The sequence below is a fragment of the Lacerta agilis genome, chromosome 12, assembly GCF_009819535.1.
Source record: "Lacerta agilis isolate rLacAgi1 chromosome 12, rLacAgi1.pri, whole genome shotgun sequence".
Taxonomy (NCBI): Eukaryota; Metazoa; Chordata; class Lepidosauria; order Squamata; family Lacertidae; genus Lacerta; species Lacerta agilis.
In genome coordinates, this window is record NC_046323.1 from 14,057,059 (window position 1) to 14,084,200 (window position 27,142).

Below are 27,142 nucleotides of genomic sequence, written 5' to 3' on the forward strand. Positions count from 1 at the left end.
TAGAATTGAGAGCATAATATATCATGTATTTGAATTGGGCCACCAGCATTGTTTGTTAGAAGTAATGCTAAAAAGGGTATCAGAATCCTTTTTGTAAGAGTGCTAAATATATGATCTATTATTATAATTGTCTAAACGTTTTAGTGTCAACTTAGAAAAAGAAGATAAAGAACAGCAGGCCAACCGAAGATCTTCTTTACACTTAGAAAACTTTGAATGTGTCCCATTAAATTAAGGATTGGGGAACCTGTGGTCATTCAGAATTTATTTATTTATTTGATTATATGACTCCCATTATCCTCCACAAGGGCCAGGGCCTTTTCAGTGTTGGCTCCAACCTGGTGGAATACTCTGTCCCATGAGACTAGGGCCCTACGGGACCTGACCTCCTTCCGCAGGGCCTGTAAGACAGAGTTATTCCGCCTGGCCTTTAATTTAGCCTGATCCCCTATTCCTATTCCTTTTCCCCTTCCCTTTTTTCAGAAGAAAACCTTCTGGGTCCCCACATTCAAATTCCACCCTGGTCTCCCTACTGGCCTAGCATGACTAACCTGGCCAGTTAGCCCTGGTGATACCACTGATGCTTGTTTTTTATGCTGTTTTTTAAGTTGTTTTAATCATTGTCTTATTTGTTGTTAGCCGCCCTGAGCCCGGTTTTTTATCATCATCATCATCATCATCATCATCATCATCATCCCTGGCTGTTGGCCAAGTAATTACATGCAAGTAATTACAATTAGAAGCAAACTCCTCTTTTAAAAAACAAACATTGCTTCAGGTGTGTGTTTTGGGGCTGTGAGTGGTATTTGCTCACTTGGAGGTAAAATTGAACTCAGTAGGGCTTACTTCTGAGGAGACACTTCTAGGATTGTGCCGTCGCTGTCTGATACGAGTTTAACAGGATCTTAATTGGGAGTGCAACAGGATCTTTTTGGGAGTGCAACACACAGCCATTGACCATGTGCTTTGACAAATTCAATAGGTCATACTGCCTGATCGTTACTTAGAGCAAGGACAGAGTGTATTAAAACTATCAATAATTTCCCTCTCTATAGAGCATAATAGTAAATTGATCAGTCATTTACTGGAGTGTCCTCTGGAAAAGGTGACATTATACTGATAATCATTGCGATGTTTTTTCTGTACACACTAATACAGTGTTCATGATAAACTCAATGAGCTGTGGGTTGGTAGACATCATTGCAAACTAATCTAGCTTAAATTGATGCATCAAACACAATTTAGTGGCCGTGGAGGTAGTTTTTGAAATCTGGTTATACATAACTTGTTTAGTTTTAGGTTTGTAATTTATTTATTTTTTAAAAGGAATACTACCTTTTATACTGCCTTTTAGGGACGTGGGTGGCGCTGTGGGTTAAACCACAGAGCCTAGGGCTTGCCAATCAGAAGGTCGGTGGTTCGAATCCCCGCGACGGGGTGAGCTCCCATCCCTCGGCCCCAGCTCCTGCCCACCTAGCAGTTCGAAAGCACGTCAAAGTGCAAGTAGATAAATAGGTAAACAGTGGGAAGGTAAACAGCATTTCCGTGTGCTGCTCTAGTTCGCCAGAAGCGGCTTAGTCATGCTGGCCACATGACCTGGAAGCTGTCTGCAGACAAACGCCAGCTCCCTCGGCCTATAGAGCAAGATGAGCACGCAACCCTAGAGTCGTATACCTTTACCTTTATATATATATATATATATATATATATATATATATATATATATATATATATATATATATATTGCTGGTCTATGACCGTAATAAAGTTTATTATTATTATTATTATTATTATTATTATTATTATTATTATTATTATTATTTATATATGTGTGTGTGTGTGTGTGTGTAACTTTTACATATATATATATATATATATATATATATATATATATATGTGTGTGTGTGTGTGTGTGTGTGTGTATATATATATATATATATATATATAATTCATCAGAAGCCTCACAGGTTTGTGCTTAGGGGCATATTTTTCATGATAAATGTGTTGGATACAGACTATGGCTGCAACCCCAACCCCAATTTGACCCTTTATTCTAGGATCAAATTGTTTATATATGGTAGCAAAAAGTTGTTCCTTGTTATATTTAGGCACAGACCTTGCCTAAGTGTAATTTTTAAAAAGGCAAAGTGCAGTGTTGTCATCCTATACATGTCTATTCAGAAGTCGCACTGAGTCAATGGGGCTTAACCTCCTGGTAAGTGAGTATAGGACTGCAAATTTAATTCCTGCTTGAACTTCAGTTTTGCTTTATGCATCTGAACATCACACACTTGGCTCAAAGTAAACATAGGAAGCTTTCTTATGAGCCAGACCCTCAGTATTGTCCATGCTTACAGTCAGTGGCTCTCAAGAGTTTCAGACAGGGATTGCCACAATTTGAACTCGGGCCCTTCTACATGCAGAGCGTATGTTCTACCACTAAGCAACAGACCTTTAGTGTAATTACTAAATGCAGAACGGGTTGCATGATATGTCCTTTATTTTTATTTTTTTAAGGGACCATTTCAGAGATTTTGTTTCCGAGTGGCATTTTAAAAGCACCTCGCAGGATCCAAAGTGGGGGGTTGTTGGTGGGAGTGGACCTTTAAAACACAGCAGTTGCAACGCACAAAAAAGCCTGCAGTTGGAAGGAAATTTCCTCCCTTCTCCGTGCATGTACTGGCATGCTCAGTCAATAGAGCCTCTTAATCTCAGGGTCATGGGGTCAAAGATCCCCGCATGACAGGGGGTTGGACTAGATGACCCTCACGGTCCCTTCCAACTCTGCAACTCTATGATTCTATGCTTTCTACTGCTGGGGCAGACACAAGTCTGTGGGGACAGTTTCATGTATGAAGTGGTTCTCAACTGATGGCTTTATATGCATTTCCCTAAACCAGACTCTGGCCCTCCAGATGTTTGGGACTACAATTCCCATCATCCCTAGCTAACAGGATCAGTGGTCAGGGATGATGGGAATTGTAGTCTCAAAACATCTGGAGGGCCGGAGTTTGCCTATGCACGTCCTAATCTTCATTGGCAGCAACTCACATTTCATTCATATAAACCAGGCTTCCTCAACCTCGGCCCTCCATATGTTTTTGGCCTACAACTCCCATGATCCCTAGCTAGCAGGACCAGTGGTCAGGGATGATGGGAATTGTAGTCTCAAAACATCTGGAGGGCCGAGGTTGAGGAAGCCTGATGTAAACCTTCCCTGGTGAGTGTGTGTGTGTGTGTGTGTGTGTGTGGATGATTTTGTAACCCTTTCTCCTTTAATTCTAATAAATTTGTAGCAAAATTGCAAGATGCTTCTTATAATCTGGTATAGGGTAGCTCTTCCGCTTCTGCAGAGGCACTTGGAATCTGACATCTTGTTGTTGTTTTTTAGAAGCCCTTTGTAATTGGGAATTATTATTATTATTATTATTCTGCTAGCTGAAATCTGTCCCTGTTCTCAGCACCGAACAAGATGCTCTTTTTGTAAGGTTAGCTCCTGTGCCCAGAGGGGAAGAGACCCAGGGTGTCCCCCCCCCCAAGCACAGCACCATTTCTCCCGTTGTAAGCGATTTGTAGTTTAAGCTCGCTGATCCCGTGTCACATGACTGGAACGGTAGGCAGCAGATTCGTGCTGAATTGACATCATGCTTTTCAAATTCAGTGGAAATTAAAAAGGAGGTGGGGGCAGAGCAGGGAGGGGAGGCCTCTCTTGACTCTTCCTGGTACTACTAATTCCTAGCTCCAGCTTGCCTGTTATTAAAGGAGCCAGGCAGCAGCCACCGAAAACAGCAGCGCTGTTACGTGGCTCGGGACGCTCAATGAGGTCGAGCTGGATGATAAACAAACCCGCTTTAGAAACATCCTCTGTAAGTTTTGACGCTCCGTTAATAAGTTCTTTCTGTCTTCTCCTCCCCTCCCCTTTGCAGGTTAAACTCTTGTGTTTAACTCTGGGCGGAATGTTATTTTACACCCAAGGATAAAATTGCACCATTAGTTTGCGCGCAGTGCTCACTTTTAAATCCCGTTGAAATCGAAGCCACTCGTTCAAGTTAACAAGTACGGTAAAATAACCGTACGAAAGACTATTATTCCTTTGGTTATTAACGCCTTGCATTATTTGGCGGCGGCAGGGGGGAGAACAGTTGCTGTTTTACTCTTTCAGAGCTACTGCAATGTACAAAGCTTAAATGGATATAGCTAATGTAGTTAATGCAGTGCTATCTTTGAAGGCAGCGTTACAGCTACTCTTCTAATGGAATTATATTGCCAGATAAGGCTGTATATGTTGATTGGAGAGCAAGGATATTGTTTTGGAAGGTATTGAGGGGTCTGAGTGAATTTCTACTCTGTAACTTGCTTATATAATGACACCTAACTGGGTACAATGTAGATCAGAGAACCCTCCGTGTTTTTGACCACTAGAAAGTTACTGAACGTCAGAAAGCAGCTTTTGGGAGGTAAAAAAAAAAAATGGATTCAGTTTTGTGTGAAGTCACAAAGATTCAGTAAAACATGTTATTTTCTTCTGGACCTTAAATTCTCTGATCTGTTCCTTTTCTTTCAGTTCCCTCATAATACCAAGAGAGCAACTGTCTTCTCACACTGCTTCTTATAACTGCTTAAAATTATTTATTGGTTCATTTCGCAGTTACCACTATGGAACTGTTGCTGAGCTTTTATGAAATGAAATATAAATGAGGCAAGATTTCCCATGGTGTCTAGTTTATACCAAAGCAGTAATATAGCCTCAAGAAATACCTGGCCTAACCCAAATGATTCATTCCCTGAAACTCCTTGAGTTGTGGCCAGCTAAGTTCTGTTATGTTTGGAAAGCTGGGATTCGGTTGTTGAAAACAGTGTCCGGGAGGAAATCGCTGAAATCCAGATATATGGCAACCCATGTCGGAAGTGTAGATTTTGGCGAATTTCATTAAAAATAGCTCAAAAATGTCATTTTTGAAAAAGTTTTTTTTTTGGGGGGGGGGGAACTCAACAACTTTGGCCTAAATAAATAAAACAAACATAAAATAAAATAAAATAAAATAAAAAGCTCATCAACTTTTGTGTCCGGATTTCCCCTTTTTGAAATATGGTAACCCTAGTTCTACTCCAGGTTGACCCATTGAAATTAATGGACCTAAGTTAGCCATGTCTCTTATTTTCAGTGAGTAGACTTTTGAGAAGAACTAACTATGCATGCAACCTCCTGAAAACAGGAAATGCCTTTATCTTAGTAAATTTGGAATCCTGCTACTTTTAGTTAAAAAGGTACAGATTATTGCTTTTTTGACAAGGAATCCTTTAGTTTCTCCTCCTCCTCCTCCTCCTCCTCCTCCTCCTCCTCCTCTTCTTCTTCTTCTTCTTCTTGAATGAGTACAGGAGTTGGTATTTGAAACACACACCAATATGTCTGAAAAATGAACAACATTAACACCAGAAGTTAGGGCATCCTGAACATCGCAGCCTTGTTATTGCCAGATGCATAGTCTTAAAATAGTGACTGATCCATTTATTTTCATCTATTACAACCAGTCTGCTTGAAATACTTAGCTAGCTGATTCATTATTTGACCCCTAGCCCTGCAAATGTTTACCTGTATATCCTTCTCTGATTTACTAGGTGATAGTAGAACATTTGTCCTGCTGCGTAGCATCCAAAATGTTCAAAGAGTAAGATGACAGTATCATTTAAAAAAAAAAGGAAAGTGGTGCCTTCATAGTATATGCTCAGATTCATTCTGCAAACTCCTTATGGCTGTGGATTTGGTAATTGTTCATAACTTGCTGAAGATTATGCTAGTCAGTTAGCAATGTTGAGTGAGTATTTGGAAATAATCTGGTGTTCTAAGAGATCTCTGTAATTAAGCTCATATGAATTCATGCCATATTGTTCTTTGTTGTGTCCAGCTGGTGATACTGATTATATATTTTTCCTTCTCTCCCTTCCACCCCGAAACCAGTGTTCCACTCGTGACTTGATCCTAGTTGAAGATGAGGTGACAGATACTGAAGATAATGAAGAAGAAGATATAGGAGTCCTGGACGATCAACGCAGTGTAATTCTTCACCTCATCTCGCAACTCAAACTTGGAATGGACCTAACTAGGGTATGTATCGCCTCCTCCTCTTCCTCAAACCAACTTATTTAAGAGTCATATGCTATTAAACAGGCAGTCTCATTGGACTTTGCCACAAACCTCTCCACAAAATCTGCTATGGCAACGTTTGTTCCAAGTGTTGCCTCCCTTAAATGAGTGTAAGAAATTTGATCCACTTTACCAATTTGATCCTCCTTTTTGTGGGAGGTTTTGCAGTTCAATCTGACTCATACTATGTACTTTGACACCATTTCTTATGACTGAAAATACTGAAGCTTCCAGCTTCTTCATGGGCAAAATCAGAAGGAGAAGTAAAAGCAGGGGTGTGGCTAACCCCTTTTTTTTTGGGGGGGGGGAGAGGGGCAAGGGTTTCACTGACCTATCAGCAGCCCTCTAGGAGCCATATTTAAAGTGAGTATGGCTGAAGTAGATGGGGTCAGTTTTTAATTTTGTTAAGAGACACATTTTGAGGGGCGTGTGGCATCACTGAATTGTATCAGGAACCCACCCCACAGGAGAATTAAAAAAAAAGAAAAAAAGAATGGACATTTGAGGGGCCTTGGAAAGTCACAAAGCTTACAGTATCATAGCAGGGAGCAGGGAGTCAGTGTTTCTTTTTTAAACTGAATTTTAAATAATTGGGATGCAAAAAACTTTTGACACCATGGCATAACAGTGAGGGGTGGCTGGGATAGGAGCAGCCAGTTGTTGTTGTTGTTGTTGTTGTTGTTGTTGTTGTTGTTTTTAATGACAAGCCTAAAGGGACCTCACAGGTTAACCACACCCGAAGTATGCAGATGATACCTAACTCTTATTACATCTGGAACCATGTGTGGCCATGCAAGTATTGGTGTCTGGTCGTTGGTGGTAGGCTGGAAGAGAGCCATTATGTTGATTCCTTGTAAAATGGAGAGTTGGCAGGTGGTTCTGTGAATGGGGGCCATTTGTCTGTTCCAGATAGGCCGCACTCCTTCTGAAGAACAGGTGCATAATCTGGTGTGTGTGTGTGTGTGTGTGTGTGTGTGTGTGTGTTTCTGAAAGCCAAGTTGCTGAAATGGCTGTAAGCATCTTCTGGTAGCTTGGGATGGTGTGCTGGCCTCAGTGGTTCGTGGACAGGGATCGCTTGGTCATAAAAAGTGGATTACTGCAAAGCGAAGACCTTCCTCTTTCCCACGAGTAGTCTGTAAAGACCAGAGCAGTCTTTCATGTTTGTGTTGGGGACCCCATACCTTGGAGGGGGAAGCAAGTGAGGCATCGGTGACCAAACTTAATTACCGACTACCATATCCAACCAAAATTTGTTGACCACGCAAGGCTAAATTATTTAATATTAAATCATTCTTTTTATAACATGTTAGAAAACAAAATTGCCTCTAATAGTTGTCAAACACAGTACACTCGTGACATGGCCAATACACAAGTGTCCACACTTTTGGGGAAATGTTCCACATCCCTATATGTAAATAATGAAGAGTATTTAGCTTGTGAAATATAGCAGGAGTACTGCAAAAAGCTCTCATTATATTGGGTTGTCGTCTTGAGTGTATGTCGTTTTTCTGAACATGGGAAGGTCAAAAAACCACTGACTTTGATTGGTGTCGTAACCTAATACACCAAGAGAGTACTTTCCTGAATAATGCATGAAAAGAAAATGGTTTCTCAGTTTGACCTCGTAGACCAAATGAAAATATAAAGGGCAGCTGGAGCAGAGGCATTAGTGAAATATGTGTTTTCCCCGTGAATTAAATGTATTGGCAGTCATGGAACAGAATATTATTAAATATTCATTTGAATGTTTCAGGACATTGTGGAGAACTTTTCAATCAGAATGGTTATCTAAGGATGATGCTAGAATGAATAAATATGGCTAAGTGAAATTGTTTTAGAATTCTTTTCCTTGGTAACAATGGAAGGATCTGTTGTGGTATTTTAGAAAAATATTTACAGTCATACCTCAGGTTACAGCCACTCCAGGTTGCGTGTTTTCGGGTTGCTCACCACGCCGAACCTGGAAGTATTGGATTGCACCCGCGTGTGCGCAGACATGGCACTGCGGGTTACAGACGCGCCTCCCGCGCGGATCGTGTTCGCAACCTGAGCATCCACTGTATTGGGTTTCAGCATTTTGGGTACATAGCCGAAATAAAAAGGGAAGAGACAATATTTAGATAACAGGGGGTTAGAGAGGGAAACCCCCAGCAGCATTGTGATAAAATGCTAGATATTCACAACTCTTCTCTTATGCAAAAAGGTTTGTGTAGGAAGTCCACACAGCAGAGAATCTATCTGTATTCTCGTCTGTTCAAAAGCGCTGGAACTAAATTTCACATTCTTTACACATCAGTAATCGGGTCCATTTGGGTTCATTCTTCGCCCTGATTGATCTTTTGAGGTTTGTTTTTTTGCAACCCTAATCATTTAGTAAATATAGCAGAGTTCAGAGCTGAGTATCCCAGAGCATTAAAGCTAATCGTGTGATGTCTGTGTTGATTTTAGTCAGTGCGCTGTTGAATTCTAGGCTTTGCACAGTTTTGTCTAAGCATATCCACTTTGTATCAAATTGTGCAATGACTGCTGTAATCTTGGCCAAAGGAAGGAAGCCTGCAGTTTCAAAATGCAGCCTTCCATCTCCCAGTGGCAGAGGGAGACTGGAAGCGAGGTGTCATTTGCGTCTTCCCGCCAGCAGTGGCGACAACCGCAATGAGACAGGGAGCATGGGAAGCCTTGTCTAGGTCACCCATCTTCTCGTTCGCTTGCTTTGCCTGTTCTCTCGCGTGGGGCTTTCCACTTGAGTGTGTCTCCTAGTTCTTTAAGAATCCAAAACAAAAAACGCAATGCAAAATGCTGCCAGGTTGGTGGTGGTACAATTCTCAGTTGCAGGTGAGTTATGGAAAGGTGTCTACTGTTAGCTAGTCAATGAGGAGAGATTTTTATTGGGACAGGTAAAGGGGGTTCATTCTCCTCTGGCTGCTAGGTGTGCCCTGCATCTGTTTACCAACCAAGATCCTTGAGCTCTTATGATTAAGGGCAGCATATAAATCTAATAAATCACCACCACCACAATCTTACAGTTTTGGTAGCGTCCACCTGCATTGGGTCTGGCCCTTCTTTATTTGCTACACCACTTATATTTTGGGGAGGGAAGCTCTTAACACATTCACTGTGCATTTCTACCCGTGCTTAATCAGATGTAAATCCCATTGTGTATAGTGGTGTTTAGGACTGCAGTCTTGGCATCAGATAATAGCCTGCTTTATATTTTGGGACTTTCTAATAGCTAAACTCAACTATGGGATTTGTTCCCACAAGATGTTGTGATGACCACCAACTTGAATGGTATGAAAGGAGATTTGGACACGCTGATGGAAGATAAGGCTGTCTTCTGCCTTTCGGAAGCAGCATGCCCTTTAATGTCATTGGGTGGCAATCACAGGTGGGGAGGGAGCTGTTGCACCCATGACCCGTGGTTTCTCACAAGCAACTGGTTGGCCACTGTGGGAACAGAACCAAGTGGAACCGGACTGCTCTTGCTTTCATCCATTCGTCCTTCTTTACCTTGCATGTATTATAAAAAGCAGTTACATTTTAAAGATCAAAAGCTATGTTTGTGACAGGGCTTACTTTTTCCTTTAAAAGCATCACCTCTGGGTATCCTGATAGTCACAGGAGCATGCTGGGTCAGTCATCACACAGTTCAAAGATGGAGCGAAATCTTGATTAGCAAAAACACGACCTCTACTGGACTTGGTTGAGTGTCAGGCTCATTCTCAGTGGTCTTCCCCCATGAAAATCAACAGGACTTTCTCCAAGTAACCGGAGACTGCGCTTGTCATAGCAGGAGGGTGAGACACCCATGCCTCTGCCTCTTGCCATCCCTCCTCCCACTCACTTGCTTCAGTTTCTGCCTCTGGTTTTGGACTTCTCTCTGTTGCAGACTCTCCCTGCTCACTAAGCCCTGTTACCTCTCCAGCTTCTGACACTTCCTCTTCCCAGGCTTCTCCCTCTTCTCCTCTGACCACTCACTGTTGTCCCACCACCACCACTACCCCGGGCTCTGAGTCTTCTTCCCTTGGGGGTTCCCCAGCTGCTTCCTCCCACCATTCTTCTGCGTCCCTCCAGCCCATGACACTGATACTGATGTGAGATACAGTCATACCTCTGGATACGTTCGCTCCAGGTTGCGTTCGTCACGGGATACGAACGCGCCGAACCCAGAAGTACCGGAACGGGTTACTTCCGGGTTCGGTGATTCGCGCATGCGCAGAAGCGCCGAATCGCGTCGCGCACATGCGCAGACATGACGCTTCATGATACGTTCGCATCCAGAGGTACCACTGTAAATAGCATTTAATTACAGAAGGGGTGCCACTTTTTAAATAAAAAAATATCACTTGTTGTTTTACTTGTATAAGCCACCTTTTTATGTGACCTAAATGCTGGTACCTTCAATCTCAGGGTCTTTTCCTCGTTAAATTTGAATGTGCAACATGGGTGCAGACTTGGCCAGAGAGCTCCTCTGCAGAAAAACGTAATGGCATTTTGCTCCTGATGGACTTGCTCATTATGTAAGCTCATATGCTCTTCCAAAAGTAGGATCACTTAGCATGCTGTAAATAAAGATTGCTGGTAGTGGCCCCTAGACACATGCAGTTTTGACTCTGTTCTCTCTGTAAGTCAATATTAGCCCTGAGTGTTGCACAGGTGTTAAAGAGGAATGTAGCTGAGTTTCCTTTGGAAAGTGCTTTATGACACTGGCAGCCTTCCTTCCCAAAGTCAAGCATCACTGGTGGGGTGGGGAGGGCCAGGTCTGTATTGGATTTGCAGATGACTTTTCTGTTTGTATAAATCGGCCTGCAGCAAACTTTTTGAAGCTTCCCTGTTCCTTAGCCTTTTCAGTGCATCTGTTGTTATCGAAAATAAAAACACACAGCTATTCTTACAGCACAGAGCTGCTATTTCTGTCCATTAATAGGCAGAACTGTTTGGCAAGCAGTATCATCAATCACACACATGGCCGTTGGGTAGTAGTCAGATCAGTCCGGCAACGCTGGGCGTTATTCCAGAGCTGATACTTATGCTCCTTTCTCTCCCCAGCAATTTCTATTCCATTTTCACAGGCAGCCCTGCCAAATCCCAGGCGTCTGCTTACCAGAAATTGATATTGTAGATGTGCAGATTCCAACCAACCCCCCCCCCCCCCGCCACATGCTGCTTCTTGTCTCCATGTTGCATCTGGCCTGGAAGTCTACAAAATAGCATTTGTCCTTTGTTATACACTTCATGTGTATGTGTGTGTTAGAATAGGGAATTATTTTAGTAGATTTTACCTCTAAAAAGGTAAAGGGACCGCTGACCATTAGGTCCAGTCGTGTCCGACTCTGGGGTTGCGGCGCTCATCTCGCATTACTGGCCGAGGGAGCCGGTGTACAGCTTCCGGGTCATGTGGCCAGCATGACTAAGCCGCTTCTGGTGAACCAGAGCAGCGCACGGAAACGTCGTTTACCTTCCCGCCGGAGCGGTACCTATTTATCTACTTGCACTTTGACGTGCTTTCGAACTGCTAGGTGGACGGGAGCTCACCCCGTCGCAGGGATTCGAACCGCCGACCTTCTGATCGGCAAGCCCTAGGACCGAATGACACAAGTGGGCTTCAGTAGTGCTTCAAAAACCTTCTAAACCTATTTATCCAGAGGCAACAGCAGAGTGAGCAGGAGAAATGGGCAGCACTATGAGTAATGACAGCACTGTATCAGCAGGTCTCTGAAAAGGAGATTATTTGTGAAGACGAATATTTGTATGCATGCTTAGACCAGGTACAGCTGTGACGCATAACTGTGGTTTAGGTATACAGATCAAGCTGCTGCTTTGCATGCTTTCTCCCTTCTGTCCCTTCTCTCTTGCACATGAATCCCTTCTCTTCTCCTGGTTCTTTTGTGCCATTGCTTTGGATTAGGAATTGCCAGTTATAATTAGTGGCATTCTTAAAACTCCAGAATCATGCTGTAAATCCTGAAGCATGGCTAAGGAGGGGGGGGGGGTAGAGTAACTTTGTGCCCATGCTCCTACAGACTGCTCCATATCTCTCAACCCTGATTTAGTGTCCTTATGGCTAGTGCAGATGAAAGAATGGCAGATCGTGATAACGTGTTTTGAGAAGGCAGAAGCAAACATCTAATTATTTCCACCATTGTTGGCTTTGGCCCCGGAGACGTAGGTTCAGATTAATGCTAAACCATAAAGACGCAGAGAGAGTAACCGAGAACTGTGTGTTTCCATCTGTGCAATTGAAATATTAATGTGGACAGGTTTGTTGTAAGGTCCGGATCAATCAAATAAGGTGCCCTGCGCTGCATAGTAAAGTGCAGTGGAAGTTATACTATTGGCAGTTGTGTCTCATATGCCTTCTAAAGCAAATCTTTGGAAGCATCAAAGCAGGAGAGGAAAATCAACTCCGCTTTCTCTCTCTCTCTCCCTCCCCCTCCCCTTTGGACCTTTCAGGATTTTATCACAAGATATGTATTTAAGGTTGCATTTTGTCTGAATTTCTAAATGTACTTTATTCCAAAATACACATTCTGGCAAAATCGTGAATTGGATCCGTTTGCTTTAGAATGTGGATTGAATGAAAATCTTCTCCATCCCTACTTTTGTAACATCTCTAAAGAACATTGCAAGCTTCCACTAGCATTTCTCTTATATGATGGTGTGGCCATATGACGCTTTAATGACCCAGTTGTTTAAAACATTGCTTTTACCTAGGACTGGTTGTGCCATTGCTTGCTTTGGTGCTTTTTAAAGTACGGCCGTTTGATTTAAATTTAGTGTTGTATTCTGGGCTTAATGTTTTTTTAATGGTTAATTCTGGTTCCCGGGCATAGAACTGCTCGTCGTTATGGCGATTTGCATGTTGTAAGCCACCTTGAGAGGGTCTGACCTGGAAAGACAGCCCATAAATACTTTCAAAAATAAATAACGCCAGTCCTCAACTGGCAAAGACAAAATTAAGGTGGGATCAGAAACTCCCCGCTGGGTGAAGCCCCATGTCAGTTTTAGAGAGGCATTAAGAGCGCCATCATTACAAAACACCTGCTCTTTGGCACAGCTGAAGCATTACATGCAAACACTAGAGAGCGGTGGGAAATTAATGTGAAACAGTGTGTGCTTATAATCAGGTTTGCTTTTCTTATGAGTGGAATCCTGGGCAATGCTTTTGCCTCGCTCTGATTTGAAATGTGTCAGAACTACCGGTGTCCAGCTGCCAAAGTTGGCATGTCTCTGGTTGTTAGGAAACCCCCCTCCCCATGGCTGGGGGAATCGCGGGAGCATTTACAGTATAGAGAACCACCTGTGCTGTTCACCAGTTCGCCCTCCCCCTCCTCCTCCGGAAGCGGCCATTCCTCAGGCGGGGAGGGGGAGTTAGAGGCAGGAAGGCGGTGCAGGAGCTCTGATGGGGTCACAGAGCCTGAACACTGCAGGGAAAGCGAGGAACGGGGTCAGGTTCCCACACTCCAAGGTCGCAGGCAGGAAGGACGTGGAAGGGGGAGGCGGGGGTTCAGAATCCCGCGCCTCTTTTGCTGGACAAAGGACCGGAAAGGGGTCATTCCTGGACTCTGCAGAGGGTTGAGATGGACGTTTGATCATTAGCTCCACTGTACATAGCTGTGCACGATAAAGAACTTAGTTTTAGAAGTTCTGCGTCTGGCGCTTTACTCATGAGCAACCACTGAACGTCCTTACACTAGTAGAACTCAATTAACTTGAACCAAACTGATGTACCACTTTCTGTGAACAAGGGGCGCTGTCAGGGAACAATTGGCTCACTTATTAGCTAAGCAGAGCAAGACAACGAAAGAGTCCAGGCAGTTTGAATAGCGTGACCTTGCGAGGACTCTGGCAAAATAGATAGTGACTTGTAGAATTGACCAAAGCAATGAGTGTTGCCTTCATTCATTATTTGCACTTCTCAGTCCTGAGAGCGAGCTCTCTGGCAGTGCGAGGGGGGGAAAAACCACACGTTTATTTTGGCACAGGAAGTTTTGCAGCTGCCTTAACTGTTTACTCCTCCCTGTTGCAGTCATGGAAAAAGAAATGATTATTTGCTTTCCCCCCTGCACTCGATACAGGTAGTTCTTCCAACCTTTATTTTGGAAAAGAGGTCCTTGCTGGAGATGTACGCAAACTTCCTGGCCCACCCTGACCTGTTTTTGACAGTTTCGTCCGGAAGCACCCCCGAGGAAAGAATAATTTACTTTGTGGAGTATTACTTAACAGCCTTTCACGAAGGCCGGAAAGGAGCTGTCGCCAAGAAGCCCTACAACCCAATTATTGGAGAAACTTTCCATTGTTCTTGGGATGTGCCTAAAGACAAAGTGAAGCAGTCGAGGACTAACTCTCCCTCTCCTAGCCCCAAGGGCAAGGCGCCGCCGCCGCCGGAAAACTACAAGCTGCGGTTTGTAGCTGAACAAGTATCCCATCACCCACCAGTCTCCTGCTTTTACTGCGAGTGCAAGGAGAAGAAGATGTGCGCAAATGTTCATGTGTGGACTAAAAGCAAGTTCATGGGGATGTCTATAGGTGTTTCTATGGTAGGTGAAGGTAAGACATACCACAAAGATACAATATATATTATAGCAGGCTTTCTTATCGCACAGGATTTTAGGAAGTCCCCCACCCCTCAAAAAAACACACAACAACCCTGAAATCTACCACCCTCCATTAAGAAACATACTTGTGAGTAATAGCAGCAAAAGCCCTTTATGTACTTTTCAGCCTCTGGACACTAAAACAAAACTAGTGGAAATGTCCCTTATATAAGCTTTTCAGGAGTCCCAACAATTTAACATGTGGTCACAGAATTGTATAGCTGAAAGGGACCACGAGGGTCATCTAGTCCAACCCCCTGCAATGCAGGAATCTTTTGCCCAGTGCGGGGCTCGAACCCACGACCTTGAGATTAAGAGTCTCTTGCTCTACCAACAGAGCTATATCTATGGATCTTCATATTCCTCCCCAACTGACTTACCGTATTGGCCTAAATATAAGCCACACTCCCCCCCCCCCAAATTCTGACTGTGAAAAAAGTTAAAGCGTGGGTTAAATTCGCGACCTTGCAAAAATTGGCTTTTACCATATCGCTGCTGAAACAGACATGCGGTAAAACGGAACAAAAAATGTTTTATTGCCAATTTGCGAGCTTGAGACTGTTGTGCAATTAATTCTAATGTCATTCATCGCTTTCCCCGTATTTTACAACGCAGTATTGATTTATTTGCAATTACGGTGCTATGAACAGGTGTTCAACCCACTTGCGGGGGGTCCTCTCTAGTACCCTTAGGATTTTCTTCTATATTTGCCATTTACGGGTTCAAGTGCCTGCAGAATTGTAGCAATTGAATAGGGATTTGCGATTTTAGCGGTTGTACGGTAACTTTTGCTGGCTTGCAAGATCAAAGGCTTAAATTGGCTCGGAGTTACAATGCTACCAACCGCAGCGATTTTCAGCCTGTAACCCAAATTTAAGGGAGCGGCTTATATTTGCTCCCCCCCAATTTTTTTTAAAGGTGCAGCTTATTTGCAGGTGCGGCTTCTATTTGGGCCAATACGGTACGTACCCCAGGCTTTACAACACACCTTGGCTGTGAGGAAATGCCACATTCCCAGCTTTGATTTTAATATATTTCTTTCAAATACATATTAAACATATTATTACAATATTAGTAAATATGGCATACTCCGACTTACCCATTCAAAGCACATAGCACAAACATACTAATGGAACGATAACACAAGTTGTAAATCACAGCTTCTCGTTTTGGGTTCCTGGCAGACATAATAGCCTAGGAATACGTCCCGAGCTTTGGGTTGTAACATGGTTTTGAACATTGGATCTTGCTCACTGTGTGTTACTTCTTACAGTATAGTTGCCATTGCTCAGTCTCATCTTAAGAATTGTGGGCCTTTTCTCGCCTCTCCTATCTGATGCCATTCAGATGTTGCTGAACCACAACTACCATAATTCCTGACCGTTAATGGTGTTGGCTGGGGTTGATGGGAGCTGGAGTTCAGCAATATTTGGAGAGTAATACATTGGAGAAGACTGATAGAAAGAATGTTCGAATAACGGGTTAATCTGCAACTGCTCCCAGGCCAAGACTACTTCATGGTCTGCGCAAAAGGAAAAACGCACACAAAACATGCTGATTGGAAGTTAGTGTACGAGAGATTCTTTATGGCGAGCCTCCCTAAGTTGAGAAATTAATTTCATGCTGGGAAGTATGAATTTTCTCATCTCTTCTCTCCTTGGGAGCGTGTGAAAGAATCCTTCGTTTTGAATTAAGGGGGAAAGCCCTCATGCGCCCAATCCTTATTTGCTAGGATAGCAGTGTATACAATTAGACTGTCACGATCTTAAGATCATTGGAAACAAGCGGTTTGTAATAAATTATGAGTGTCTTCCCAGGTGGGACCAGTCCCTCTGCTTGCTTACAGGTGGGGAGTGATCATGCCTCTATTCTGCAAAGCTTTTAATGGTTTTTAATACGTGAAAGTTTGATTCCGTTCCTCCTGGTTGTAAGATGCTTCCTGCTTCGTTCTTTAATCTGGGTTTGTTGAATTTCGGTTTTAATGTTTGCTTGCAGCTTTTTTTTTTTGCAGGGGAGGGGCGCGCGTCCCTGTTAGGATTGAAGGGAAATACTCATGTGATGATGACATCCCATCATATGACTTATGTGCTCCATTCGCCATGCTGCTCAGTTACTTTCGTTCTGCAAGTCAGTGTAGCTGCTGGTTGTCGCAAGTGACTGAAGTTATGGCCTAAGCGAGTACCATGTGATTGAAAAATAAGAGGTGTTCGTGAGGACCCTTCTCTTGTAGGAAACCACTTAAGACTGCCGACGTCTTCCAGCACCATTCATTGCATGAATCTGTGTAGAATCGAAAGGGAATGTTGATTCTGACTCCTTATGACTTTGTCACCAACTCTTTAATTGGTTCCCCAAACTTAGGTCTCCAGCGGTTTTGGGGACTAAAGTTCCCATCATCCCTGACCACTTTTCCTGCTAGCTAGGGATGATGGGAGTTTTAGTCCAAATACAGCTGGCGACCCAAGTTTTTGGACCTACATTGTCATCTTGTGTATTTTATCAACGTGACCTGCAGAAAACGTGTTGCTCAAAAGCATGGGGTCAAAGAGGGAAGAAAACAACATGTTTAGCAGTATATATAATGGATGATTGCAGTGAGAGCTTTCCTTGTCTCGTATGAGCAATAACAATAACATGGACATGCTTCAGATTTTCTGCTAGGGAATTTGGAAGCATTTGTTCACATTAAATGCCCAAATCAAGGATGCTGGGACTATATCCCAGAATACATGTCCAGCTCAAATCTGTGTTTTTAATTTTTATGTGTGCTGAATGTATTTCTCAATTCATACTGTTAGTTCTAGTTAATGGTAACTGATGGTGGATATAGTATAAAGGTCTCTTGGTTTGACTACTCAAGACTTGAGTCTTGCTTGCAGGTTTCTCCAGAAGGCAGGCATCATAGAGTTGCAGAGTTGGAAGGGACCCTGAGGGTCATCTAGTTCAACCCCCCGTCACGCGGGGATCTTTTGCCCAATGTGGGGCTCGAACCCATGACCCTGAGATTAAGAGGCTCTACCGACTGAGCATGCTGTACATGCACGGAGAAGGGAGGAAATTTCCTTTCAACTGCAGTCTTTTTTGTGCGTTGCAACTGCTGTGTTTTAAAGGTCCACTCCCACCAACAACCCCCCACTTTGGATCCTGCTAGGTGCTTTTAAAATGCCACTCGGAAACAAAATCTCTGAAATGGTCCCTTAAAAAAATAAAAATAAAGGACATATCATGCAACCCGTTCTGCGTTTAGTAATTACATTAAAGGTCTGTTGCTTAGTGGTAGAACATATGCTCTGCATGTAGAAGGGCCCGAGTTCAAATTGTGGCATCTGTTTGGACACTGTGAGGATGATGAGCTAGATGGGTCCTTGGTGCGATCCACCAGGCTCCTCTTGGGTCTTAAAATATTGTTTTAGGGGAGCCTTGTTAGATGCACTGCCAGGCTACCTGCAGTTGGTATCACTTTGCCGTATTAGGCACCTCATATGGCGCTGTGGGTTAAACCACAGAGCCTAGGGCTTGCAGATCAGAAGTTCGGCGGTTCAAATCCCTGCGACGGGGTGTGCTCCTGTTGTTCGGTCCCTGCTCCTGCCCACCTAGCAGTTCGAAAGCACACAGTGCAAGTAGATAAATAGGTACTGCTCCGGCGGGAAGGTAAACAGTGTTTCCGTGCGCTGCTCTGGTTGACCAGAAGCTGCTTAGTCGTGCTGGCCACATGACCCGTAAACTGTCCGCTGGCTCCCTCAGCCAGTAACGCGAGATGAGCGCCGCAACCCCAGAGTCGGACACAACTGGACCTAATGGTCATGGGTCACTTTACCTTTAGGCAAGACAGGTAGCACCTGACGTTTTGGCTGAATCTAAGCAAATAGGTCATTCTCATGGTGGGACTTCCATTGCATGTAGGCCGCTTATTCAAAGCTGGCAGGAAGTGGGATAGATACGTTATTTAATCAAATTTTCAGGAGAGCGACTTTAGAAGTTAGGCAGTTTTCTCTTTGGGGGGTGGAATATAACAACTATTTATTTTTTTTAAACTTGCAGCTATGTTGAGCGTGGAGACCAGGTTGTGTTGCTTGAATGGATTCACCAGTCATGTCTGGTTTAAAAAAAATAAAATAAAAAAATTGTAGCCTTTTAAAACCAAATTACCCCAAGAAAATGAGGATTTTACAAAAGGGCAGTTGCAAAAAAAATTAAAATAAAATAAAATAAAGCATCTTATTCTTGGTGGAGATCGTTTTCCTGCTATATCAGTCTTGGTGTTTCTCCCCCTGTTCAAGGAAAATAAAAATAAATAACACTTACTATAAACCATGTTGCTTCTTTTCAGTACCAGGTAAACCGTGACCATCCTTCTGGAAAGAATATTGTCAAATTCTCAGTGCTGAAAAGTATTCTCCCCCCCCCATTTCTGCCCCCACCCATAGGTATTCTTTATCTGCTGGAACATGGGGAGGAATACGTGTTCACGCTGCCTTGTGCCTATGCTCGCTCCATTCTTACCGTTCCTTGGGTGGAACTTGGAGGCAAAGTGAGCATTCTCTGTGCCAAGAGTGGCTATTCGGCTACAGTCACATTCCACACCAAGCCTTTCTACGGGGGGAAAGTACACAGGTACTGAAACTGCTATTTCGCATACTTTCCTTTTATTTTTTTTAAGATTGCTCTGCAAAAAAATAAAAAAAGCCTAAGACAAGCAATATTAACTGCCAAACTGCTTACAGTTTATAATGCTGCAGTTGCTAGTGATTTTATACTACTTTAGAAATGTGCTTTGCAAGCAATGTCCTGTATCCTTTCATAAGAACAACAACATGTGCTCGTATTTGAGGCTGTTCCATTTCCTGCAGCGTAGGGAACTGAAGGAGACTCCCAAGCACTCCAGTGGCTGAAACTGCACAGGGTCTTGAACCCATATCACCATCAGGACTGGGAGACACCTGGTTTCCAACATCCCGATCTATCACTAGCTAAACATCGTGATATACTGATATATCACAGTGTCCGAAATAAGGATGTGGAACTGTGTAGAGGTGAACAGCAGGGCTGGGCGATATCTGGTGTTTTTTTCAGCATTGCGATATAACCACCGAGTAAATATCGCAGCATATCGATATATCACAATGTTTGAAATAAGGGTGGAAAGCGTTGGCTAGCTTCACAGTTTTTCCTGCATCATGATTTTTGCATAGCGCATGCACACACATCATGATTCACAATATATTACCAGGTCAAAAATTGTGAGACCGATATCACGATATTGACTTCAAACCAGTTTGGGGAGATATATTGCCATATCGCCCAGCCCTAATCACCATATTCTAACTCTGGGTGCTGTGTGAAATGTGATGCACCAACCACAGGGAAGTAATTCAGATGAAAAGAAAGGGCACTGTGCAAGAACAGGATAGTTCTTTAGTGCTAAGCTAGGAGTCGCAGAATTGGCAATGCATTTGCATAGAGCAATGGTCCCTGGTATTTTGTTTGTAATGGAGACATCAAGTTTATGAGAATGTGGTAAATACATAATGAATGTAGTTTCTTGAGTGCTCTCCAGCTCAGAAATGTATCTGAATTGTTCTTGTTGCTGTTTTTCTAAAAAAACAAAATGATTATTCTTGGCCTCCTTTTCTGAGTTTGAGTCCAGTGGAAATATTTGCTGTGCATGCAGGTGATTTCCTTTCTGGAATCACCTGTGTCTTAATCTCCCTATTTTATCATTTTGATTTAGGGTTACAGCCGAGGTGAAGCATAACCCCACCAACACCATAGTGTGTAAAGCACAAGGGGAGTGGAACGGCACGTTGGAGTTTACGTATAGCAACGGAGAAACCAAAATAATCGACACCACCAAGCTACCCGTCATCCACAAGAGGATCAGGCCGATAGCAAAACAAGGTCCATTTGAATCAAGGTGAGGGCGCTTTTGCAAAACCACCACGACTAGTTGCACTTAAGAGAAGCAGGAAAAGAAAGGATATATCGAAGCACTTGTCCTTGTTTGTGTGGAAAGAGCAACATAACTATCTTGCTTCCCTAAGGATGTTTCCAAGTTTATGGTTTTTTTTCCAGTGATTTGTATGCTGAATCAGCGTGCTGACTGACATTCTGCTCGCATGGGGATTTTTTCCACCCACTGTGCTAATTGCTGTTGCGCAAAGGCTCTTTGGAAGCTGCTTCCCCGTAGATGTTATTTTTATTTGTTGAATGTTTATCCCCTCTAATACGGACGGCCCAGAACAAGCAAGAAGAAAAGTCACGTAAAACAATGATATCATTGGGGGGAAGGGCTGTAGTTTAGGGAAGAGCCATCATAGCTCAGTGACAGAGCATCTGTCTTGTATGCGATGGTCGCAAATTCAATCCCTGGGATCTTCAGGTAGGGCTGGAAGAAACTCCCTGTCTGAAATTCTGGAGAGCTGCTGCCAAGTCAGTGCAGACAAAACAGAGTTATAGGTAAGCTCAGTGACATTCGCACACTCCACCCATGAAAATTTCACAGAGATTTTGTTCCCAAATGTTGCCACCCTGCACTAATTTTCAGATGTAATTCCTTTTCTCACTAACTGATGGAGAATGATGGGTAGCCCAGAGAAAAAGGGGGGGGGATCGTCACAGCAGTAATCTGGACTGTTGGGCTTAGGTGAACTTCTCTCAGGAGAGGAATCTAGAGTTTAAGCTCACCTACAGGTGGTACAGTCGTACCTTGGAAGTCGAACGGAATCTGTTCCAGAAGTCCGTTTGACTTCCAAAATGTTTAGAAACCAAAGCACAGCTTCCGATTGGCTACACGAAGCTCCTGCAGCCAATTGGAACCCGCGGAAGCTGTTGGATGTTTGGCTTCCAAAAAAAAGTTCTAAAACCGGAACACTCGCTTCCGGTGTTCGATCGTTCGGGAGCCAAAACATTCGGCAACTAAGCCGTTTAAGATCCAAGGTACGACTGTACTTAACACCACGGAAGCTGGTGCTGGTACGCCCAGGAAGCTAACCAAAATGTTGTAGAGGCTGCACCTTCACAGGCACGTGCCTCCACGTGCCCCAAAATCCAACCCTTTCTGGACAGCAGTCCAACAAGAGATATGCAAACAAGATTAACAAGAGATTAACTAAACAGGTATTAGAACTAACCCCAGAACTGGCCCTACTGAACATCTTTCCAAGATCATAATGACCACTCACATTATACAGAGCTTATAACCCACCTACTCTCAGCGGCCAGAAGCCTCATAGCCAGACACTGGAGAGACCTGACAGGAGTGAACATGGGCCACTGGTACCAAATTCTATGGGAAACGGCCTTGCTAGAAAAGGTAACCAACAAACGGAAACTGACACGGGGACAAATAGAAGAGGACGCCCCCCCCAAGTATGGCTCCCCTTTATCACATGCACAGCCCAACAAGACAACAACAAGAACCCACTGACAGCATACGAATCAATCTGGCTTTCTTGACCCAACAAGCCCCTCCCCCAAATGTAAACAAACCCAAACTGCAACCGACCACAGACAACCAACCACACCCCGGGCCCCGAGTCCCTCTCATGACCAAGGAAATGTAACAAGTGAATAGAAAGAGAACCTGTCCAGTTGACGCTGACACAAAACCCCACACGCACACTATAAAAAAGAAAATAGGTTTCACCACCACCCCTCCTTCCCCCCCTCTTCTTCCCCGACTCAACACTAATGTCTCATAACAAATTTAACTGATCTGTAAGAAAGACTATACAACCCGAAAAAGAGACAAGGCATGTTGTAAACCAAGAAAATATGTAATAAAAATTATTAAAGTAAAAACAACAACAAGAAGATGGTTCTAGAGTTGCATGCTATTCCTTGGAAGTCCCTCCTGCTAGGCTTCAATTGTTTTCCACCTGTTGGTTAGGAGGTTCCTTTCCATTCCAAAAAGTGGACTGGCGATTTTCTTAATTCTCTCCGATTCCCTTTATGTCCTGGTCTGATCTGCTCGACAGGCACCTTTGGCAACACGTTACGAACGCCCTGAGAGAAGGCAACATCAGCGCAGCAACAGACCACAAACAGCTTCTTGAGGAGAGGCAGCGAGTAGAGGAGAGGCAGCGAGTAATTAGCAATACGGTCTGGAAACCAAAATATTTCATCAAAGAGGTAACGAGACGACTGCTTAAGTGGCAGGCAGCTATTAATTTTTCCTTTTACCATGGCAATGCATTAAACAACTGTGTTCAGACATCATGCTCAACTAGGGTTAGCAAGATGTGAATGAACCTTGCATCCCCCTGTGTGCTCAGCATGGTGTAGTAGTTAAGAGCGGTAGACTCATAATCTGGGGAACCGGGTTCGTGTCTCCACTCCTCCACATGCAGCTGCTGGGTGACCTTGGGCTAGTCATACTTCTCTGAAGTCCCTCAGCCCCACTCACCTCACAGAGTGTTGGTTGTGGGGGAGGAAGGGAAAGGAGAATGTTAGCCGCTTGGAGACTCCTTCGGGTAGTAAAAAGCGGGATATCAAATCCAAACTCTTCTTCTCGTGCGTCTCCTTCCCCTTCTCTCTCTTGTCCTCTCCTCATGTGTGGTCAGGAGGATTTTATGTCTTTTGTTAACCACAGATTGCTGTGTTGCCTGTACCTGGAACCGTGATTATCGTTAACTTTGGTAGTTTAAGCAAACCCACTTCAGAAACCGTGGCTTGCTGGAACTAACCATAGTTAACATTAAGCGCGTATGATATTTACTAAAATAGGGAGTAACTGCTTCTGCATTCCATCAAATCTCTGGCCCCGTGTGGAAGGAGAGGGGGAGAGCATTCAAGCCCTGGAGGCAGTTAGCTTCCTTCACTAAAGGAAGATATCCTTCAGCGTGATATCTGAACACTGCCAGCATTGTTAGGATCACGAGGACCGTCGATTTTTAAGATTTGTCTTAGCCATAGAACATGCCTTGTTGAAAAGTGCTCCGATGTTGACTCACACAATATAGATAAAGATTTCTCTGCATGGAGGAATGACAAATGCTCCATTCAGCAACACTGGAGCAAATTTTGACAAACTATTTTTGGATGCCATTTAAAGTTACTTTTCAGGCTATTCTGCTTAAACGCAGGAAGCCGGGATATGAATAGAATGGGCGAGATGGAACCTATTAGATGCCTTTTACCACAATAAATAAATTATTCAGTTATTTATAGGGAGACTTCTGCACAACTTTATGAAATGTCACGAGCCACTACAAACTTAAAGCAATAAGCTCAGGGCCAAATGTGCATCTTTCTTTCTCTTTTTCCTTTTCCTTTCATTGATTTCCCCCTCGGTTTGATATTTTTCCATGGCTTGTGGAAGAGCTAATATCTAGGTATCTGAAGAAGTGTGCGTGCACGCGAAAGCTCATACCAAGAACAAACTTAGTTGGTCTCTAAGGTGCCACTGGAAGGATTTTTTTTTATTTTTTATTTTTGTTTTGATCTAGAATCAGGGTTCCTCAATAAGAAGACTGTTTTATTGCAAACCATTTTTCTGGAAACCAAACAGATTGTCTATTATCTTTTCGTTCAGACAGAACATTTAGGGCGGGGGTAGGAATCTGTGCCCCTGCAGATGTTTTTGAACCCCAGCCAGCCTGCTCAGGGATGCAGGGAGTTTTAATCCAACACCTGAAGGTCTACTTTCCTTCATCCCTGGTTTAAAGTAAGGTTAACAAATGAGTAGTTTTGGCCACTAGGTGCAATTAGCCTTGCAGACAGAAAACAAGAGGAGCCGAGATAATATTCTCTGGTGAATATATTCCCTGTTAGAGGCACCCCAGTAGGAAAATTGCCCTGCCACTGAGATGAAACAAGGCAGACTGCTGTATTAATCAGCAGTTACAAGTTTGTAAGTGCACCTTATCAAAAAGGGGAATATTTCTTTAAATCTTTCTCTGTTGTAGATCCAGCTTCAAAGGGGCAAGCTCTCTTAGTCTGAGAAGGCTATCAAAGGAAATATTTTCTGTGTGGATGGCGCTCTTATTGCCAGATTAATTGTGACTTTGGGATCACGACTCAGTACATGCAAGCTTTGCAGAAGCTATGCTGGACTTCGCAGAGTATTTAACTTTTTGAAAAATTTGTTGTACAGCACTAAAGTGAGACTGACTTGCAATTTCTGTGATTCTTTACAGGGTGAAGGGTGGATATACTTCGATCCCCTCTGGAAGACTCATTGATAATCAACTCACCTGGACTCAAAAGGAGCCCATTTTCTAAGGCATTAAAAGATGCACTTTTTAAATTTCAGGTGTGATCTTAGTCTTGCTGTAAAAACTGCATACTGTGAATTATGCAGTTCAAAACAGCTAAGAGCTCAAGTTTATTGAAGAGCCATTTTCTGTTCATATTAGATATATGCACTTACAGTGTATTGATATATAGACATCTATTATAGAAACACAACACCGCCCCAAAATACACGATGATTAAAACTCAGTTCTTTTGCACTCAAGTCACAATGTCCATCACACTGCTTGCAGGATCAGCCTTCATATTGGTAATTACACTTTTAGTATTATTAATAGCTGAGATTTTCAGTTTTTCACATTGCCAAAAAAGGGGGAGGGGTTTGCACTTAAGGCCACTTGACACTGACAGGAGTTTCATGGTCAGGCCTGTGGCTTAAACAACTTGCTTTGTCTGACACAAGAAAATTTCCTTTGTGCATCCATACAATAGAATGCTTCTGTCTTGGTGATTCACTCTCAAGCACTCATTTCTTGACATCTTGTAGGAAGACAGGAATACCTAAGCAGCCTTGTTCATCTGTTGCCCTCATCCTTTCAAATGTATGCTGTGTGTGCCCATTTGTCATTCTTTCTTTTGAGGACCCAGTTCTCCTTGGTGAGTCACTTGCCAGCTGATGCAGAAGAGACATGTGTTATTCTATGCTTTAGAGCAGGCTTCCTCAACCTCGGGGGCCCTCCAGATGTTTTTAGCCTACAACTCCCATGATCCCTAGCTAGCAGGACCAGTGGTCAGGGATGATGGGAATTGCAGTCTCAAAAATATCTGGAGGGCCGAGGTTGAGGAAGCCTGCTTTAGAGACACTTAATTGATCCTTCAAGTTGTAAGTAGCTTCGCCTCGTTTCTGTATACCATACTTTTGTGATACTAATTGCTTTGATACTTGTCCATATAGGGGGAGCGTATGTGTAGCCCCTGAAGAAAATATCAGCTTTACAATAGAGATTTAACTTAGATGCTGGGACTATACTACTTGGCGTAAGTTAAGGGCTTTAGAAGGTTGGGGGGGGTGGGGAGGGAAATCTTGCATCTTAATTTTTGTAGTGTAAGAGAGATGTCCTAAAGTGTTAAGTGACGCCAAGGGTTGTCAGAGTACTATCTTAAGTTTTTTGGGGGTTTTGTAGGAAATTTATGGTCCAAGCTGGTTGTTTGGAATACTGTTTATCAGCTGCTGTGAGAAGATAGAACAGGAGAGTAAAAACCCAGCCCCGCCCCTAATTTCTCATTTCCTGGTTGATTTGGAATAACCCAAGAAGCACTGGGCAGTAGAATTGTCTGCACATCAGCCCCTTGGACACGTTACAGATGCTTGACTAAGCATAGCCATGTTGAGGTGATGGGGGAGCATATGTATTCCTCTGAATGTTTCAATAGGTAATTGCTCTGTTAGAGCCAGCAGCCATTCCCCCCCCCCCCTCTCACATACATACATTTGAACCATTCATAGATGCGATCGGGGTGCATGAAGAAAACCTGTTGGGAAGGATTTGCAAAATCCATTTCAGAGTAGGAAAAGGGTCGCGTGAATTTGCCTTGAGATCGTTAGAGGAAGGAATTCTAGTTGTGCTTCAGTTGTAGCAGCACAGTTGCTCGTATATCCTAATGGTTAAATAGGCTTGATTTAAAATAATGGATCAGTGTAGAAGGTTCTCTGCGTACTCCATGAAATCATCTTTACAGTCCAGTCCCCCTAAATCATTCTACGTATTAGTTAGGAATGCTGATTTTTTTTCTTTGTATTATTTTTGTGCCTTGTGTGCTCCGATTCACTACTCACAGATTGTATATTAAAGGAAAGATACATTAGTTAGCTTTTTAATAATTTTCTCAGCAGAAATCTAAGGTGGCAGTCCAAACTATACACATATATCTATATATAAAGGAATGTATTACAACTTTGCATTATCCTTGCTTTTAGCTCTTGCCTTTGAAGAGCATCAAACATTTTACCTGAATACCTATGAATCAAGCTCTACCTTTGTCCCTATTTGTTGTATACTTGTATCAGCATATGAAAGCCATTGTATTTATAAAGGCAACTTTTTCTTAAATGTGTTTAAACTATATTTTAAAGGGGGGAAATGTACATCCTCAGTGTAATACAAATCTTGTTTTGAAAAGAAAGTTTTATAGATTTTCTGTTTTCAAATTC

General features: G+C 43.1%; 1 protein-coding gene across 3 annotated transcripts in view; it reads left to right on the forward strand.

The window, feature by feature from the left end:
• OSBPL10 (oxysterol binding protein like 10) overlaps positions 1 to 24,990 on the forward strand; it is a 76,621-nt gene extending 51,631 nt beyond the window's left edge. For 2 of the 3 annotated variants that reach the window (XM_033165378.1, XM_033165377.1), the window contains 6 exons: positions 5,960 to 6,106; positions 14,221 to 14,692; positions 19,167 to 19,353; positions 20,471 to 20,653; positions 22,716 to 22,869; positions 24,876 to 24,990. In XM_033165378.1, coding sequence (XP_033021269.1) covers positions 5,960 to 6,106; positions 14,221 to 14,692; positions 19,167 to 19,353; positions 20,471 to 20,653; positions 22,716 to 22,869; positions 24,876 to 24,920 — 1,188 coding nt within the window. In that variant the 3' untranslated portion in view covers positions 24,921 to 24,990. Of the gene's footprint in view, positions 1 to 5,959; positions 6,107 to 14,220; positions 14,693 to 19,166; positions 19,354 to 20,470; positions 20,654 to 22,715; positions 22,870 to 24,875 lie in introns of those variants that run through there. The other variant, XM_033165379.1, reaches the window with a different exon arrangement.
• Positions 24,991 to 27,142: the final 2,152 nt, after the last annotated feature.